Below are 17931 nucleotides of genomic sequence, written 5' to 3' on the forward strand. Positions count from 1 at the left end.
TGATGTTAGCGGGACAGGGATGAGAGAGAGATGAGGAGGGACAGATGTGAGAGAGGGTGACGAGAGGGGAGAAAGATGAAAGAGACAGACAAGGGGGGCAGAAATTAAAGTGAAATGGGAGAGGTTGGGCAGATGAGAAGGAAAAATGGCAGATATGGGAAGAGAGATGAAAGAAAGACAAAGGGAGGACAGAGATGAGAGATACAGATGGAAGACGGAGATGGTAAGGTGGGGGAACATCTGGTTTCATGGCCTGTACATTTCAGAGTCACAGTCAAGGTCTTCTAATTATGGTGCATTGCTGTCCTTGTGCTGTGCAGAGGAGCCTGAGAAGCTGGGAATATAAATAATCAAAACATAGAGCAATGTGGGCACTATAAGTGATTTCAAATGATATTAAAAGTATCACATTGGTTTAGGTAACAGCAATAGGGGGAGGGGATTTGATTGGAGGATTGATCTGGGGTGGTTTACCTGAACGTAGCAGTTGAATCATGGAATTGCTTTTGAGAGCTAGGGGGATGTGGAGGTGGTGGTTGGTGGGAGCATGATATAAAAGGAAACATTAGTACACCTATCATAATTTAACCATTGTGTTCCTGAACTAAAATCTAAAAATTGTATTTTAAGTGAGATAAGCTAAAGTCTTGTGCTGCTGCCAGTTGTTCTGTGCAGGAGATCCTGTCTCCTAGGTGGGTCAGGATTTTTTAAATTAAACTATTAGCAGAATTGTCAATGCTCTTTTCCATTATGAAAATTAAAGACAGTGCTTAAAATTGTTAAAATAGCTTAATAAGCGTACCCTCAGTGGATGAATGAAATGTACTACCCATTTTATTCAAGCACCAAATGTTCCAATGCATAACAATGTACATAAAATAGTGGACCTAATATACCTCAAAGTTTATTAAATAGAAAAGACTGGTACTCCTTATTCTCTATGTAATGTATATCATCACTATGATACTCTTTGTATTGTATACTGGTCACTAGGGTGGTATCTCTATTGTTTGAATGCTCTAAATATTGTATAGTGGTCACTATGATGCTCTCCCTATTGTGTGGTGGTCTCTGCTTTGCTCTCTCTATTGCATGGTTGTCTCAGGGATGCTAGTTCTATTGTGTATAGGGCCCTAACATTTCTATGTTGGTGTGACTTCAAATGAAAATATTTATGAGGTCACTACGAGTGTATTAGGCTAGGGCAGCTGGAACTCTTAATCAGGCCCTGTCTGTTATTCCCAGAGACCATTCTGAAATCATGAGTCTCCTGGACATTCCGGTAGAGTAGGCAAAAATGGTTACATTCTGGAAGCAGTGGGTTGATATAACAAACATACCATGAGTAATCTAAAATAATTGTAATACAGTAAAAACAGTTATCATTATTGGGTACTCTTCCTCAATTAACTGAGAGGTAATTAATAAGCATTGGCATTTATAAAAAAAAAAACTCTGAATGAGTCAGTCAAGTTTCCCTTTCCAGTTGAGTCAGTACAGAAGTTTCTGTGCATTAGGATGTTGAACCGCTATAATTTTCTTAGTTTTGGGGAAGTTCAACAAACAAACATTTACTGTGGTGGTTTTTACTTATTTATAATATACCTGTGACGCAGAAGTTTTCCAACATATTCAAAGCCATTAGAGCAGTGATGCCTTGACTGTTGGGTGGTAATTCCCAAACTTTTATTCCCTATGAAAAATATTATAATAAATATCATCAGTATTATTAACTGGTCCTGTTTTGTGTGTATGGTATGTGTATATACAGCTATTGCAGGATCAGTATTGCTCAACAAGATCTTCTTTATGTTATCATTGTGAACTGTAATTATATGTGATATGCAGTATCTTTACTGCAGCAATTCTAATATTTTACATTTATCAGCATGAAAAAAACTTCCGAACAACAGTTAAAGTAAAGTAAAGATCTAGAGATAACAGTAAAAGACAATCCATTCCCAAAGGAGACCTTCATTCACAGTACTCTTCACTGACAAACTGCCCAATTGTATTATCAGTAATACTACACTGTTCATTTGTATGTGCTTAGTATATTGAGTTTGAAGAACTGAAAAAATGAAATACTTCCCCTGTGGAAATGTATATAATAAAAATAATGGGTCATCTACTAAAGGTTGCTATGCAAAAGTAATAATATAATAAAATCACTGTAAATTAGAGATTTCCTAATCACTAAACCCACAATTCACCAATATTCAAAATCTTCCCAAAAATTGCAATATATATCAAAGTTACTGACATCACTTTTTAATTGCAAAATATATAAACAGGCGAATCTAACAATTAATCTAGTAGCCCCAAAACTGTTTTCACTGAGATTGTATGATCTTGATGAATTTAAAACTAGCGAGATGAAAACAAAAAAAATACTCATATGCATATACAAGGGGGAGGGCTGGCAACTTTTGGGCAAAGGACCCAGCAGTGTTAAGTCTTTTTTATCCACATCATTTAGTAGTTAAATAATTTGTAAACTTTGAAAACATTACTATTAATTCTGTAATGTATTGGCAGTAAATGCTTTCAATCTATCTAATATATATATATATATATATATATATATATATATATATATATATATAGTCCTGATTGACTCATTGACTATCAATGCCCTGTACCTAGAAACATGAAAATTGGGGAGTATACTCCCTCCATGATGTAGGTACCCACTAAGCATGGATTTTTTGAAATTCGACTCCTATGGGGTGAAAAGGGCGAAAATGTTTCCTTTTCCTGTGCAATGTCCTGACTGACTCAGCTTGGTTGCAGCATAGTTCAATATTCAAACTGTCACCCCAAGTGCTGACAAACACTGGCAGTTGGTGTGGCTCCCGTATTTGAAAAGTGAGTGAAAGGAATGTGTTACTACAAAGGTGTGAGAGGAAAATGTGTTACTACAGCAGTGAGAGGGGAATGTGTTACTATAGAGATGAGGTAGGAGAATGTGTTACTACACAGATGAGAGTACCACTATAGAGGTGAGGGAAGGGAATGTTTTCCTACACCGGTATAGGAGGGGAATGTGTTACTACACAGGTGAAGGAAGGGAATGTGTTACTACACAGGTGAGAAAGGGGAATGTCAAATGTGTTACTATGGGGTGAGGGAAGGGCTTGTGTTACAGCATGGACGGGGAGGAGAATGTGTTACTACAGAGGTGAGGGAGGGGAATGTGCTACTACAGAGGTGAGGGAGGGATTGTCTTTCTAGACAGGTGAGGGTGTGGAATGTCGAAAGTGTTACAACATGGGCGAGGGAGGGAAATGTGTTACTACAAAGGTGAGTGAGACTAATGTGTTACTACAGAGGTGAAGGAGTGGAATGTGTTAGTACACAGGTGAGATAGGGTAATGTCTTACTATATCAGGGAGGAAGGGGATGCATTAATATAGAGGTGAAGGATTAATGTGTTACTGGAGTAGTGAGATGGAAATGGAAACAGTAAGGTCTACCCAAGTAAAACCGAGTACATAAGCTAGTATTTAGCATAAATCACAAATCGTTAACAACTGATTTAACCACTGAATTATAGACTTCCAAATCTGAACTGAAGTAGGGAAAAAATCAATACTACTGCGGAGCTCAGAGTATATGGAAACACAAACATAAAAAGTAAGATAATTTAGTAGTCACCTGACAAATATAAAAATATGTTCAAATGTCATATCATTCTATAACTAGCCCTTTGGCTGTTAATGGAGAATTCCATTGATGGAACTGTTCTTATACAGTCACATTTTTCAATGGGGTGGAAACACCATTAAAATATGGAGCACATTGAAATGAATGCGTAAAGCTACTAGATTTAATATTAGGAGATAAAATCTATATACTCAGGTTTATTGCGGCATGTTTTCATAACTTGCAAATTCATAAATGGAAATCATTGAAAAATCATTATTTATAGATTAGAGTCTTGAGAGAGAATATCACTGATTTCCAGTGATATTAATAAAATGTAAAAATGTTGGAAAATCAACTTTAGTGGATTGCAACACACAATTTACAGACTAATTTCTGCATTCTATACTGTTCTGAGAATATTACAAATAAAATACAGTTGTGACCAGAAAGTAACTGAATTACTGCTGATTTGGAAGTATGCATTTTACAGGTCAATTCACACCAGTTTATAAATAGGATGAGATATACTCAGGTTTACTCTGGCACATTTTCTCTTCATGAGTTGTGTAATCAGTTACCATGGCCAGTTTATTGTCTAAAGGAAGCACAATCTGCTTATGCAAAGCACCTTCATGGCTAAATGCAACAATAGCAATAAGTTTATCTAATTGTGTGTGTGCATTATAATGTTTACAATGTAAATTCTTTTATGTAAAAAAATGGTCACCACTTTGACATTTTAGTGTAATATTAAACGTTTGTTTTAATCTGACAAATGCTCACTTCTATGTCCTGATGATGAAACTTCATACACTACCCTTGGTAGGTGTGGCTATTGAAATAACAGGTTGTTTTGTGGATGTAGAAGCCGATACTCTGACTCAGACAGTTTGTACTCAAGACAAAACTGTCATTGTAATCAGGTGCATTGTAATCCCAGCCAAAACTAGCCTTTAATATTCCTCCATGGATATTGTAATGAATTCCAATTGGTTGCTATGTTACTTTTACATTCCTATTGTATTCTGACCACGGAGACAGCAGTATCAAGGGAATCAAGCTGGGTGTGTCTATCCCATGTGCCTGGGTGACAAATGAGAGTCTCTGGCATGAGAAGAGGTTAGATTATTTAATACAAAATTATGGTATGCTTTACCTCTCAGAGTGGTTTGCTTTACCTCTCAAAGTATGTATGTAGTGCATATTTATAACATGTAACTAAAAAGGATCAAGTTACTGTAATAACAATTTTTATGGTCTGTGCACCTTCTGAATCTTTCTCCGGTCTGTAATTAGCTCAATATAATCAATATCAATATATGATCTTAGCTCAATATAAATCAACATATGATCTTAGCTCAATATAAATCAATATCAATATATGATCTTAGCTCAATATAAATCAATATATGATCTTAGCTCAATATAAATTAATATCAATATATGATCTTAGCTCAATATAAATCAATATCAATATATGATCTTAGCTCAATATATGATCTTAGTTCAATATAAAAAATAAATGATTAAAGAAGAACTAATGTATAAAGAAAAGATTATTTATATTTTTACGTTTGTCATAAAAATGATATAGATCAGACTGACTAGAACTCTATTCTTGGTACACACACAACTAACCTGATCCTTATAGAGTAAACAAATTAAAAATGCTAGGAACAAACATTAGGCTATTATTAGGTCATCTCCACCATAGAAGAAAAAAATAGGCAATAAAATGGGGAGACTTGGTGAGCGACTGATGCTTTTCATGCTGTAAAATCTTACTGTTTGCTTAGAATCCTGACACTACTGATGCTGGTATTAGAGATTACACACTTTTATTACAGAGAGTGAGTCTCTCTCTCTCTGGGTGGCTGGCAAATTAGTCAGAGAATGCTGGTTTTTATGACTAAACACCCAGAACCGGCATTCTCCGACTTAACAGCGCGCTAAATTGAATAGACCCGGGAGCTCCCTCCCGAGCTATTCAACATCGCATTCAATTGAATCACAGCCATTGTGGATGCAGCACAGTTGAATATTCATCAACTGTCATCCCAAGTGCTGCCAACATCACTGGCAGTAGGTGTGGCTCCCCTATTTGAGTAGTGAGAGAGGAGAATGTGCTACTACAGAGGTGAGAAAGGAAAATGTGTTACAACAGTAGTAAGAGGAGAATAGAGGCAAGGGAGGGTAATGTGTTACAATAGAGTAGAGGGAAGGGAATGTGTTACTACACAGGTGAGGGAGGGGAATGTCAAATGTGTTACTATGGGGTGAGCGAAGGGAATGTGTTATAACACGGGTGAGGGAAAGGAATGTGTTAGTAAAGGAGTGAGAGAAGGAATATGTTACTACAGAGGAAAATGTGATACTACAGGGGTTAGCGGGGTAATGCGTTTCTACAGAGGTGAAGGAGGAGAATGTGGTACTACTGAGTTGAGGGTGGGGAATGTGTTACAACACGGATGCAGGAAGGGAATGTGTTACTACAGAGATGAGGGAGGGGAATGTTTTTCTACAGGGTGAGCGGGGGTAATATGTTACAACAGAGGTGAGGTAGGGGAATGTGTTACTCCAGAGGTGAGGTAGGGGAATAAGTTACTACAAGTATGAACAGGTGTGAGTGAAAGGCATAAATTTCTACAGGTGTGAGTGAAGGATTGTTTTTCTTTAAAGGTGTGGGAAAGGAATATGTTACAACATGGGCGAGGGAGGGGAATATGTTACCCCAGGGGTGAGCGGGGATAATGTGTTACTACAGATGTGAAAGAGTGGAATGTGTTAGTACACAGGTGAGGGAGGGTAATGTCTTACTAAATCAGTGATGAATTACTATAGAGGTGAAGGATTAATGTGTAACTAGAGTGGTGAGATGGAAATAGAAATAGTAAGTATCTAAGGTCTACCTGGGTGAAACCAGGTACATCAGCTAGTGCCAGGGCTGGTTCTACCATTACACATGGTATGCAGCTGAGTAGGGCGCCACATAGTGGAGGGCGCCTCAGCTGCGACCATACGGGCTGCGGGTAGACTGTGTCTCTGCGGACGGAGTTCGGTCAGCACTACACAGGGACAAACACACAGCCGCCGGCGCCGTGTGTTTGTTTTGATTAGCAGCCAATGAGAGTCAGTCAGACTCTCATTGGCTACTGCGCTCACTGCCAGAGCTGGGCTGGAGCTTTCCAGCTCCCGTAGTGGGTAATGGGAGAGATGTCATGAAGTCACGATATCTCTCCCATAATGCAGAGTGGCCTGGCCCGGGAGGACGGACTGAGGACTCCTCAGGAGCGGATGGCGGTGGCCGGAGCGGGAGTGGGGACACAGGTAAGTGTTTTAATTTGTATTACATGTGTGTCTACTCTGGAGGGGGATTACTACTGGGGCACTGCATAGGGGGGAGCCTCCACTGGGGGCATAACAAGGGGGGGGCTACTACAAAGGGGGGACTGCTACAAGGGGGTGGCTACTATTGGGGCACTGCATAAGGGGGGACCTCCACTGGGGGCACAACAAGGGGGGGACTACTACAAAGGGTGGACTACTACAAGGGGGTGGCTACTACTGGGGCACTGCATAGGAGTGGAACCTCCACTGTGGGCACAACAAGGAGGGAACTACTAGAAGAGAGGACCACTACAAGGGTGGGGACTACCACTGGGGGCACTGTAAGGGGGGACTACCACTGGGGGCACTGCATCGAGGGACCACTACAAGAGGGCACTATATAAAGGGCAATACTGGGGCACTGCATAGGGGGGGAATCTCCACTGGGGGCACAACAAGGGGGGGCTACTACAAGGGGGTGGCTACCACTGGGGCACTGCATAGGGGGGGAGCCTCCACTGGGAGCACAACAAGGGGGGGACTACTATTAGGGACACTGAAAGGGGGGAACCACTACAAGGGGTGGAGTACCACTGGGGGCACTGCATCGAGGGACCACTACTGGGGGCACTATTTATAGTCCAATACTGGGGGTACTGCATAGGGGGGGGGGACTACACCTGGGGCCACTGTTTAAAGGACACTGCATAAGGAGTACCACTATTGGGGGCATTGCATGGGTGGACTACTACTGGGGGCACTATTTAAGGGGCACTGCATAGGGGGTACCACTACTGGAGGCACTGCATGGGGGGAGTACTACTGGGGGCACTATATAAGGGGCTTACTACTGCGGGCACAAGTGGCACTGCACAGGGGGTCCACTACTGGGGCACAATATAAGGGGCACTGCGCATAGGGGGTACCACTACTGGGGGCACTGCATAGGAGGACTACTACTGGGGGCACTATATAAGGGGCTTACTACTGGGGGCACAAGGGGCACTGCACAGGGGGACCACTACTGTGGGCACTGTAAAAGGGGCAAAGCATAGGGGGGCGCCAAAAATATACTCGCTTACCAAAAAATTTGGGCTAGGGCCGGCCCTGGCTAGTGCTGTATAAAAATCTGCCACCTACAATTGTTTTATCAGGATTCTAAAGACATAAGCTGTGCATGCTGAACATAAGCATCTCCTTTGGTACATCAGAGTCTAGACTTGCAGGGGATGGTGTCCCTAAGACATTGCAGGGTTCCACAATGAAGGTATCAATGATTATGCCTTACAAGTCAAATGGGTTATTTCTGACCTTTAATTCTATTAATACTAATTTGTCTTTCATTTACCTTGTATGTTGTGCAAACTGGTTGCACTTTTTCTGTCTCATGTCTTGACAAGTCGTTGAGCTCCAAAACCCCACCATTGCTCTGTACAACTTGGACAATGGCGTGCGCAATTTGCCCTTCATAGAATCCCTTTTTCCCCCCTGTAGACAATGCCTGTAATGACATGATTGTGAAACTTGGATGAAAAAGAACTTGCACGCCTGATACAGTTCTTTGTGAGTTTTTATTTTGTCATTATTATTGTTATTATTAGTTATTATGCTATTACATTATGTATATATTCAAGGGATGAGCGTGTTCGGATTTCTGAAAACCGAACCTCCTGGAGCCGAGCCGGATCCGAGTCAGGTTTGAGTTTTCCCACCTGGCTCGGATCTGACACCGAGGCAAAACGTCATCATCCCGCTGTCTGATTCTCGCGGGTTTTGGATTCTATAAAAGGTCCCCGACATTTCTCAGTCCGGCTGTGGACAGTGAAGAGGGAGGGTGGGAGTTTGCTGTGCTGGTGCTGCTATTGTCCATAGGGGCTGTGTCACTCCAAAGTCCATAGGGGCTGGCTGGGCTGTGTTGTGCAGTGTCCCATAAAGGCTGTAGTCCTAAAGGGGTGCTGTAGTGTTGTCCAGGGGGTGCTCTGTCCATCAGGGGTGCTCCCCCCAAGTGCAAAAAAATTACATATTTTTTTTCTGTTTGTGTGCGCATTACCCGTATGTGCATCAACAAAGAAGCGTGCGCCTGTGTCATAAGTAAAGGGCCGGCTGGCTCGTCTGTTGAAGGGTGGTCTAACCCCCAAAGTCCCTGAAAAAAAAATGTTTTTCTGTGTTTGTGACTTGTGTGCGCTGTAGTCGCACGTGTATCAACAAAGTAGCAGCACCAAGCGTGCACCTGTGTCATAAGTCAAGGGCCGACTGGTCTGTTGAAGGGCGGTGTAACCCCCAAAGTGCCCCCAAAAATTAAAGAATTAAAAATTATTTATTTCTCTGTGTTTGTGTGCACGTTAGCCACAAGTGCAAAGTAGCAGCGCCAAGTATGTACTATTTGGGGCTTAGTTTTTCAAACTGCCATCCTGTCTTCCACTGCAGTGCCACTCCTAGATGGGCCACGTGTTTGTGCCGCCCACTTGTGTCGCTTAGCATAGTCATCCAACTACCTTGGTGCAACCTTTTGGCCTAAAAACAATATTGTGAGGTGTTCAGAATAGACTGGAAATTAGTGGAAATTAATGTTATTGAGGTTAATAATTGCATAGGAACAAAAAAAAAAAACGAAATTCTGTGATTTTAGCTGTTTTTATGCTTTTTTCCAAAAAAATACAGATCCAAAACACAAAACCCAGAACCCAAAACACGGAAGGGTGGTTTTGGCAAAACCAATCCACATCCAAAACAAGAAGAAAGATCCAGATCCAAAACACGAAAAGTGGCCGGTGCATACCCCTAACATATTCTACTTACCAGATTCACAAATGTTACCATAACATACAACTAGTATTTAAAATTGTGATTACTAGGTAAACAAATATGATGAATGATGTTGTAGCTATAAGGCAGCAAAAATAAGGATAAAATACCCCATCTCGACATTATGGAACTGCTACCGAGAACCGCAAGCCCCATATGCTTTTTAATTAGCCTCTTCTCAAATGTCTGAAGTCTCAGAAGGTTTGAGCCACTACTAGATAAAGAAGAGAATGGTGTGGAGGAAGTTGACAGCTAGACAGATGGAGGAATATTACAGAACTTAAGCTGGGTACACACTATACAATGTATAATATGATATACTGTATCATTCCGTCATGGATCAGAACATTATATTGTACACATTGTATAGTGTGTAGGCCCGTTTCGTTGTCCATGGCAGTTGATAATAACATCAGCCCAACTGCTGTTCTGCACATTAGCATGTAACATTCCATTGCGCCATCTTATGCTGCATACACACGGTCAGATTTCTTATCAGATATGAACGATAACGACTGTAAAAATCGTTCATATCTTTGACATGTATGGCATGATCGACCAACGATGTGCGTGCCCGCATGTCAGATTACGATATCTGACATTGACTGTGTTTGCAGTCAGATTTTGATGATTTCATTCATTTAAATGCTGTCAGAAATCGTTCATCGTTAATTAAATCCTTGGTAAAATTGTTCATCTAGCAAGTCTGACAGTGTCTATGCACCATAACACGGGTTTGTGAACTGTGTACGGCAAGCGTGATGTATCATAATGTTGCATTGCTGGGATGAACGGTGTCTACCCAGCAGGGGTGTTTCTAGAGAGGAGGGGGCCCATGTGCAGTCTCCGTCATTGGGTCTGAACGGTGCGTGGCCAGTACCGCACTTATAGGCTCTGGGCACTAGAGTGTGCCCAGAGTCTACATCGCATGCGCAGGTCACTGGGAAAATGGCCGTAGCGGCCATTTTCCAGCTGTTTTTTACAGCGCAGACACCAGCACCGACGCGGAACTCGAGAGGTAAGTATAATGTGGGTGCTGGGTGTGCGGTGCGGGCCCCCCCTGGACTCAGGGGCCCGTGTGCACCGCACACCCTGCACCCATTATAAATACACCCCTGCTACCCAGCTTCAGAAAAGTACAGGGGGAAAGGTAGAGACAAAACAATTAGATAGCAAAGTTGTTGGAATCGTTTTGAGTTGTAGTTCAGTGATATTTCATAGTTCTATGCATTCGTTTTTTTATACATATCATTACATGTTGATATATGGTAAAACAAAACCTGCAGCAACAATTTATTCACAGAATACAACTCCTTGAATATGTGACACATTATTATAGTGTTTTAAAACAGATTGCTATCATCTACCAGATATCACTTCACTTGTTACCTATATCGCACATTTAAATCATACAATCTTCCCTTCAGTTAATAAAACCTTCTATATTAATTACTGAAAACGAGGTAACTCCTGATCTATAGCCCTGTAACATCCTTTTGGAATTGGTGCATAGGAACAATTAGGTCTGAGCAAGATTAAACCACGAGGCTGTTAGTGTATGGACCCTTTAAGAGATTTGTATTAGTTAACTGAAATATGAATATGGGGAGGGGGAACGGCCTCACAGTTAGGTAGGCATGTTTATGTGAATGTTTTGAGTGTCAGGCATCCATTTTAGGTCTCTTGCCTTTGTGGAAAAATCTCCCTCTCTCACCACATTTTCGCTGGGTGTTTTTTATCTTTATGTGGTGGCTGTAAGAACGGTTGTGTTGAGTTCATAGTTAATTCCTTTTGTGGGTGCGCTCTCCTTTACCAATGGTATATAGTTATATTGATTACTTCCATCAGGGCATTTGGCACTGCCCATCTGGGTGTGTCTGATTTGGGGACTTGTACACCAATGACTGATTTTGGAATGCATGAATGTTTTATGTTTTATGTGGTCGGTTCTTGTTGTCTGTCATCTTACTAACCTTAAGTAACATCATATTAATTATATCAAATAAATTTGATCTAATTTGAATCCAAGTACTGTTGTGGTGTATTATATTAATTAGATAAGAGGTTATGTTCAAGTGTTGAATTAAAGGGGTTAAACATACCGGCATCAGCCATTAGAGAGTTTATGCGTTATTGCCTCTTATATTATTAGTCAGGAGTTGAAGGTACAGATTGTATTACTAGGTTTGAGGATTATTTTTTTTTAATCTAAATAATAATTGACAATCATCTAGTTTTAGGGACAGAGATGAATTGATAATCTCTTCTATACATGGTAATAAAAGAGTTGCACTCATTCTGATATCAGCATTGATCAGCATTTTCCTTAACTCCTCACGCTATGTCTGGAGCAAATGATTCACATTATGGCTGTTATAATTGAGTTTGTGAACACGTAGGTGATGAATAAACATGAAAATTAGACTTTAACATTTAATAGTACTAAGGTCTTCCAGATAACATTAATTTAAGATAACTGTACAGGCCATATGATTAATTGCACAATAATAGCAGCTTCACTCTACATAAAGAATCCTATACTGTTGAAACAGAAAATTGCCACAGGATTTACAAGGAATTTGCTCATCAACATATTTCTCCTGCTATCCATACATATATATGGCTTTGTTCTTCAGATAGCATATTTTATCTGTGCACTAATTGCAACAACTGTGATTCAGCGGTGATACTCCTTAGGGGAACTGCTTTAGATAGTGAATATAAGATAACATTCTACACAACAGGCAAACTGTGGGATTTCCGTTTGAATCTTGTATTGTAGGTGACATTCCACTTCTGTCGTGAGAAGTATTGAGTCTAAAGTAAATAAGTAATCTTTTACTGGCAGCACATGTCAATGTACAGTTAATGTTATGTTAAGGAACGAAAATACAGATACAAACTGGCACCTGATGGTTTACCATGGCGCATGACCAGTTAGGTGCAATAATTACATTTTACTATTCACTGAAACCTCGACCCCCTCATGCTTGAAAAGAACATGGATTGGCACTGGTTATCCTCTAATGGTGGGTTTACTAGGAAAGAGAATAACATCACATTTAGAGGTCTATTCATGATGTTAATTATTGGGAATAATTAGCAGTCTAACTGGCCGCGGAATCCAGAGCAGTTCAGCATTACTACGACGATGAGACAGCTGATCTGAAAATCAGCTGTCCCACGAACAGCTTCACTGCTCCTTTCGGAGCGCTAGTGCGCATACAGGTCACGTATGCGCTCAATAGCCCTGACATCTGGCAGAAGGAGCTGGACTACCGACACCAGTATCCCGACAGTAAGTATTAGGGTTAGGGGGAGGGTTAGGGGTTAAAGTTAGGCACTAGCGGGAAGGTTATGCTGCAGAAAAGGATGGTTAGGGGGAGTGTTAGTGGTTAGGGTAAAGGGACTTCCCTTCGGGTGTCGGGATTCTGGACTGTCAGGATGCCGCTGACTGTATTCTGACTGCCGGCATCCCGGATTTCGTACCCTTCATGTCTCTCTTTCTCCCTTCTCTCTAGGTCAATTTCAAAAGCGCTAAATTTCTCTATAGCTGGGAATTGGAAAAACAGAGAACCCCCTCTACTCCTGTCTTGTTTAATCCTACTCAAATACTTATCAATTAGAACAAATCACGAGTTGGATGGTTGGATGAATGTTGGTCTAGTGTGTGGCCAGCTTACCAGTGCATGGTTTTAATTATTTCTAGTTGGTGCACAAGTGTATTCATTACTAACTGACACATTTTAAAATATCCACTGGTGGAGCTAATTATTTGACTTGTGATTCTGTGAGGAGACCTAGAAAACATGCACTGTTATTGCTCCCTGAGGAATGAGTTTGGGAAACACTGTTATAATGTGTAAATTATTATGTTTAGTTGGTGAGTATAAGGGAATCATTGGTTTTAATGAGACTTTTATTCATGTCCTAATCTGAAGTGTTTTTAACATTTACCCAATAAAGTAATTATTTTTTACATTTTATGTTACGATTTGTGCAACATTGTGATAGTGCCTTATATTTGGTATACATTTAGACACACAAATGCATGCATATTTATCCATTCTGCTAAAAGCATGAATCCAGCTTTTGTTAATTGCTAAAAATAAACTATTAACACTTATATTTTGAAAGCATTCTTACTTTGCAGCATTTTTTCCACACCTGCCTAAAACTTTTGCACAGTACTGTGTGTATACGGGTTGAGTCTCACATATCCAAATATTCCGAAATACGGAATATTCCGAAATACGTAATATTTTTAACATGACTGAGATAGTGAAACCTTTACTTTTTGATGATTCAATGTACACAAACTTTGTTTAAGGCACAAAATTGTTACAAAATAAAGTATAAAATGACCTATAGGCTATGTGTATAAGGTGTATATGAAACATAAATGAATTTCATGTATGTACACAAACTTTGTTTGAGCCACAAAATTATTGAAAATATTGTATAAAATTATCTTCAGACTGTGGGCCTGATTCAGAGCCGGACGCTATTAGCGGACGTTCGCTCTGAAAAAGGGGCTGGCTATTTAAATTGAGCGCTCGCTCTTTGCGGTCTGTTGACGCCTCTATGTCTGAACGAGCGAACGAAACATGCGCTCGCTATTTTGTAAAGACGCACCCTGGCCGCTCGCATCATACGTCATCTCCGCTATTTATTAGATTAATCGAGTACATCGAAAGGCGTATGAACTGCTCGCTATTCTTGTGGTAGCATTTTCCTACCGCAATCATGCGAGCAGTTCAGGCTAAAAGACAACCAAGTGACGTGGTCGATGACGCCGCTTTATTAATTATGCACACCCTTAAAACGCCCGTTTCCTGCGTTCGGATCTCCACTCCCCGTTTTCAAGCACCTTCCCCTGTTACCACCCACAATCGCCTCATCCTGTCACTCAAATTAGCAGGCATTCGCTATTTTGCGAGCACACGATTTCCGACCGCACTGACTGGTTGGCGCATGCGCTTTACAACCCATATGCATGCGCAGATGTGCGAACATTGCTCGGAGCGAACGAGCAGCCGCTTACGAGCGGCTCTGAATCAGGCCCTGTGTGTATAAGGTGCATATAAAACATAAATGCATTCTGTGTTTAGATTTGGGCCCTATTCCTAAAACATTTCAATATGGTATGCATGACCATGGGTCAGCATGCTGGATGGATGACACACGGTGACTTGTATTGATAAAGACCCAGTGGGGTTGAAACATCGATTGAAACACTGTCTTGGTGAGATGGATTATCTATTTTAAAAGAAATTTTTCTTCTAAACGTGGTGAGTGCCCTCTCTGACTTAAAAGTTTAAATATGGTGTTAGATAGATATATATATATATATATATATATATATATATATATATATCTATCTATATCTATATCTATATATATATACATACACACATATACACACAGTCAGGTCCATAAATATTGGGACATTGACAGAATTTTCATATTTTGGCCTCTATTCACCACCACAATGGCTTTGAAATTAAACAAACAAGATGTGATTTAACTGCAGACTTTCAGATTTAATTTGAGGGTAATTACATCCAAATCATGTGAACGGTGTAGGAATTACAACGGTTTCTATATGTGCCTCCCACATTTTAAGGGGCCAAAAGTAATGGGACAAACTAAACAATCCTAAATCTAACTTTCACTTTTTAATACTTTGTTGCAAATCCTTTGCAGGCAATTACAGCCTTAAGTCTGGAACACAGACATCACCAGACACTGGGTTTCATTCCTGGTGATGCTCTGCCAGGCCTCTACTGCAAATGTCTTCAGTTCCTGCTTGTTCTTGGGGCATTTTCTCTTCAGTTTTGTCTTCATCAAGTGAAATGCATGCTCAGTCGGATTCAGGTCAGGGTATTGACTTGGCCATTGCATAACATTCCACTTTTTAGCCTTAAAAAAACTCTTTGGTTGCTTTTGCAGTATGCTTCGGGTCATTGTCCATCTGTACTGTGAAGCGCCGTCCAATGAGTTCTGAAGCATTTGACTGAATATGAGCATATAATATTGCCCAAAACACTTCAGAACTCATTCTGCTGCTTTTGTCAGCAATCACATCATCATTAAATACAAGGGAACCAGTTACATTGGCAGCCATACATGCCCACGCCATCACACTACCACCACCATGCTTCAATGATGAGGTGGTATGTTTTGGATGAGCAGTTCCTTTCCTTCTCCATACTCTTCTCTTCCCCTCACTCTGGTACAAGTTGATCTTTGTCTCATCTGTCCATAGGATGTTGTTCCAGAACTGTAATGGCTTTTTTAGATGTTGTTTGGCAAACTCTAATCTGGTCTTCCTGTTTTTGTGGCTCACCAATGGTTTGCATCTTGTGGTGTACCCTCTATATTCACTCTTGTGAAGTCTTCTCTTGATTGTTGACTTTGACACATATACACCTACCTCCTGGAGAGTGTTCTTGATTTGGCCAACTGTTGTGAAGGGGTTTTTCTTCACCAGGGAAATAATTATTTTGTCATCCAGCACAGTTGTTTTCCGTGGTCTTCCGGGTCTTTTGGTGTTGCTGAGCTCTCTGGTGCATTCTTTCTTTTTAAGAATGTTCCAAACAGTTGATTTGGCCACACCTAATGTTTTTGCTATCTCTCTGATGGGTTTGTTTTGATTTTTCAGCCTAATGATGGCTTGCTTCACTGATAGTGACAGCTCTTTGGATCTCATATTGAGAGTTGACAGCAACTGATTCCAAATGCAAATGTCACACCTAGAGTCAACTCCAGACCTTTTACCTGCTTAATTGATAATTAACTAATGAGGGAATAGCCCACGCCTGTCCATGAAATAGCTTTTGAGTTGATAGTCCCATTACTTTTGGCCCCTTAAAAAGTGGGAGGCACATATAGAAACCGTTGTAATTCCTACACCGTTCACCTGATTTGGATGTAATTACCCTCAAATTAAATCTGAAAGTCTGCAGTTAGAGCACATCTTGTTTGTTTCATTTCAAAACCATTGTGGTGGTGAATAGAGGCCAAAATCTGAAAATTCTGTCAATGTCCCAATATTTATGGACCTGATTGTATATATATATCTATATATATATATGTACATATATATTATATATTAGGGGTGAGCGGGTTCGGATTTCTGAAATCCGAACCCCCCCGATCCGAGGCCGATTCGAGTCAGGCTCGACCTTTCCCGCCTGACTCGGATCTGAAATCAAGGCAAAACGTCATCATCCCGCCTTCCGGGTCTCGTGGGTTTTGGATTCTATATAAGGTACCCGCGTTGGCACCATTTTCTCACTCGGCTGTGGACAGTGAAGAGGGAGGGAGGGAGTTTGGGCTGGCTGGGCTGTGTAGTGTAGTGTTGTGCTGCTGTTGTCCACAGGGGCTGTGTCCACTCCTCCAAAGTCCATAGGGGCTGGGCTGTGTTGTGCTGTGCTGCTGTTGTCCATAGGGGCTGTGTCCACTCCTCCAAAGTCCATAGGGGCTGGCTGTGTTGTGCTGTGCTGCTGTTGTCCATAGGGGCTGTGTCCACTCCTCCAAAGTCCATAGGGGCTGGCTGGGCTGTGTTGTGCTGTCAGTTGTCCATATGGGCTGTGTCCACTCCAAAGTTCTGTGCAGTGTCACAGTCCTAAAGGGGTGCTTTAGTGTTGTCCAGGGGGTGCTCTCTCCATCAGGGGTGCTCCCCCAAGTGTAAAAAAAAAATATTTTTTCTGTGTTTGTGAATTGTGTGCGCAGTAGCTGCACATGCATCAACAAAGTAGTGCCAAGCGTGTGCCTGTGTCATAAGTAAAGGGCCGGCTGGCTCATCCGTTAAAGGGTGCTGTAACCCCCAAAGTGCACTCCAAATAATATTTTTTTTTTCTGTGTTTGTGAATTGTGTGCGCAGTAGCTGCATGTGCATCAACAAAGTAGCGCCAAGCATGCGCCTGTGTCATAAGTAAAGGGCTGGCTGGCTTGACCGTTAAAGGGTACTGTAACCCCCAAAGTGCACTCCAAACAAAATAAAAAAATATTTTCTGTGTTTGTGAAATGTGTGCACTGTGGCCGCACGATTATCAACAAAGTAGCGCCAAGCGTGCGCCTGTGTCATACGTAAAGGGTCAGCAGGCTTGACCGTTAAAGGGTGCTGTAACCCCCAAAGTGCACTCC

General features: G+C 41.1%; 1 protein-coding gene across 3 annotated transcripts in view; it reads right to left on the reverse strand.

The window, feature by feature from the left end:
- Positions 1-17931, reverse strand: part of LOC148524217 (uncharacterized) — a 158965-nt gene that overhangs the window by 89492 nt on the left and 51542 nt on the right. For 2 of the 3 annotated variants that reach the window (XM_088472061.1, XM_088472060.1), the window contains exons 6-7: positions 8324-8476; positions 1606-1693 (exon numbers count right to left, since the gene is read on the reverse strand). In XM_088472061.1, the coding sequence (XP_088328187.1) occupies positions 1606-1693; positions 8324-8476 (241 nt within the window). The remainder of the gene's footprint in view (positions 1-1605; positions 1694-8323; positions 8477-17931) is intronic. The other variant, XM_088472062.1, reaches the window with a different exon arrangement.

This window comes from Taudactylus pleione, unplaced genomic scaffold (assembly GCF_031769625.1).
Source record: "Taudactylus pleione unplaced genomic scaffold, aTauple2 ptg000120l, whole genome shotgun sequence".
Classification (NCBI taxonomy): domain Eukaryota; kingdom Metazoa; phylum Chordata; class Amphibia; order Anura; family Myobatrachidae; genus Taudactylus; species Taudactylus pleione.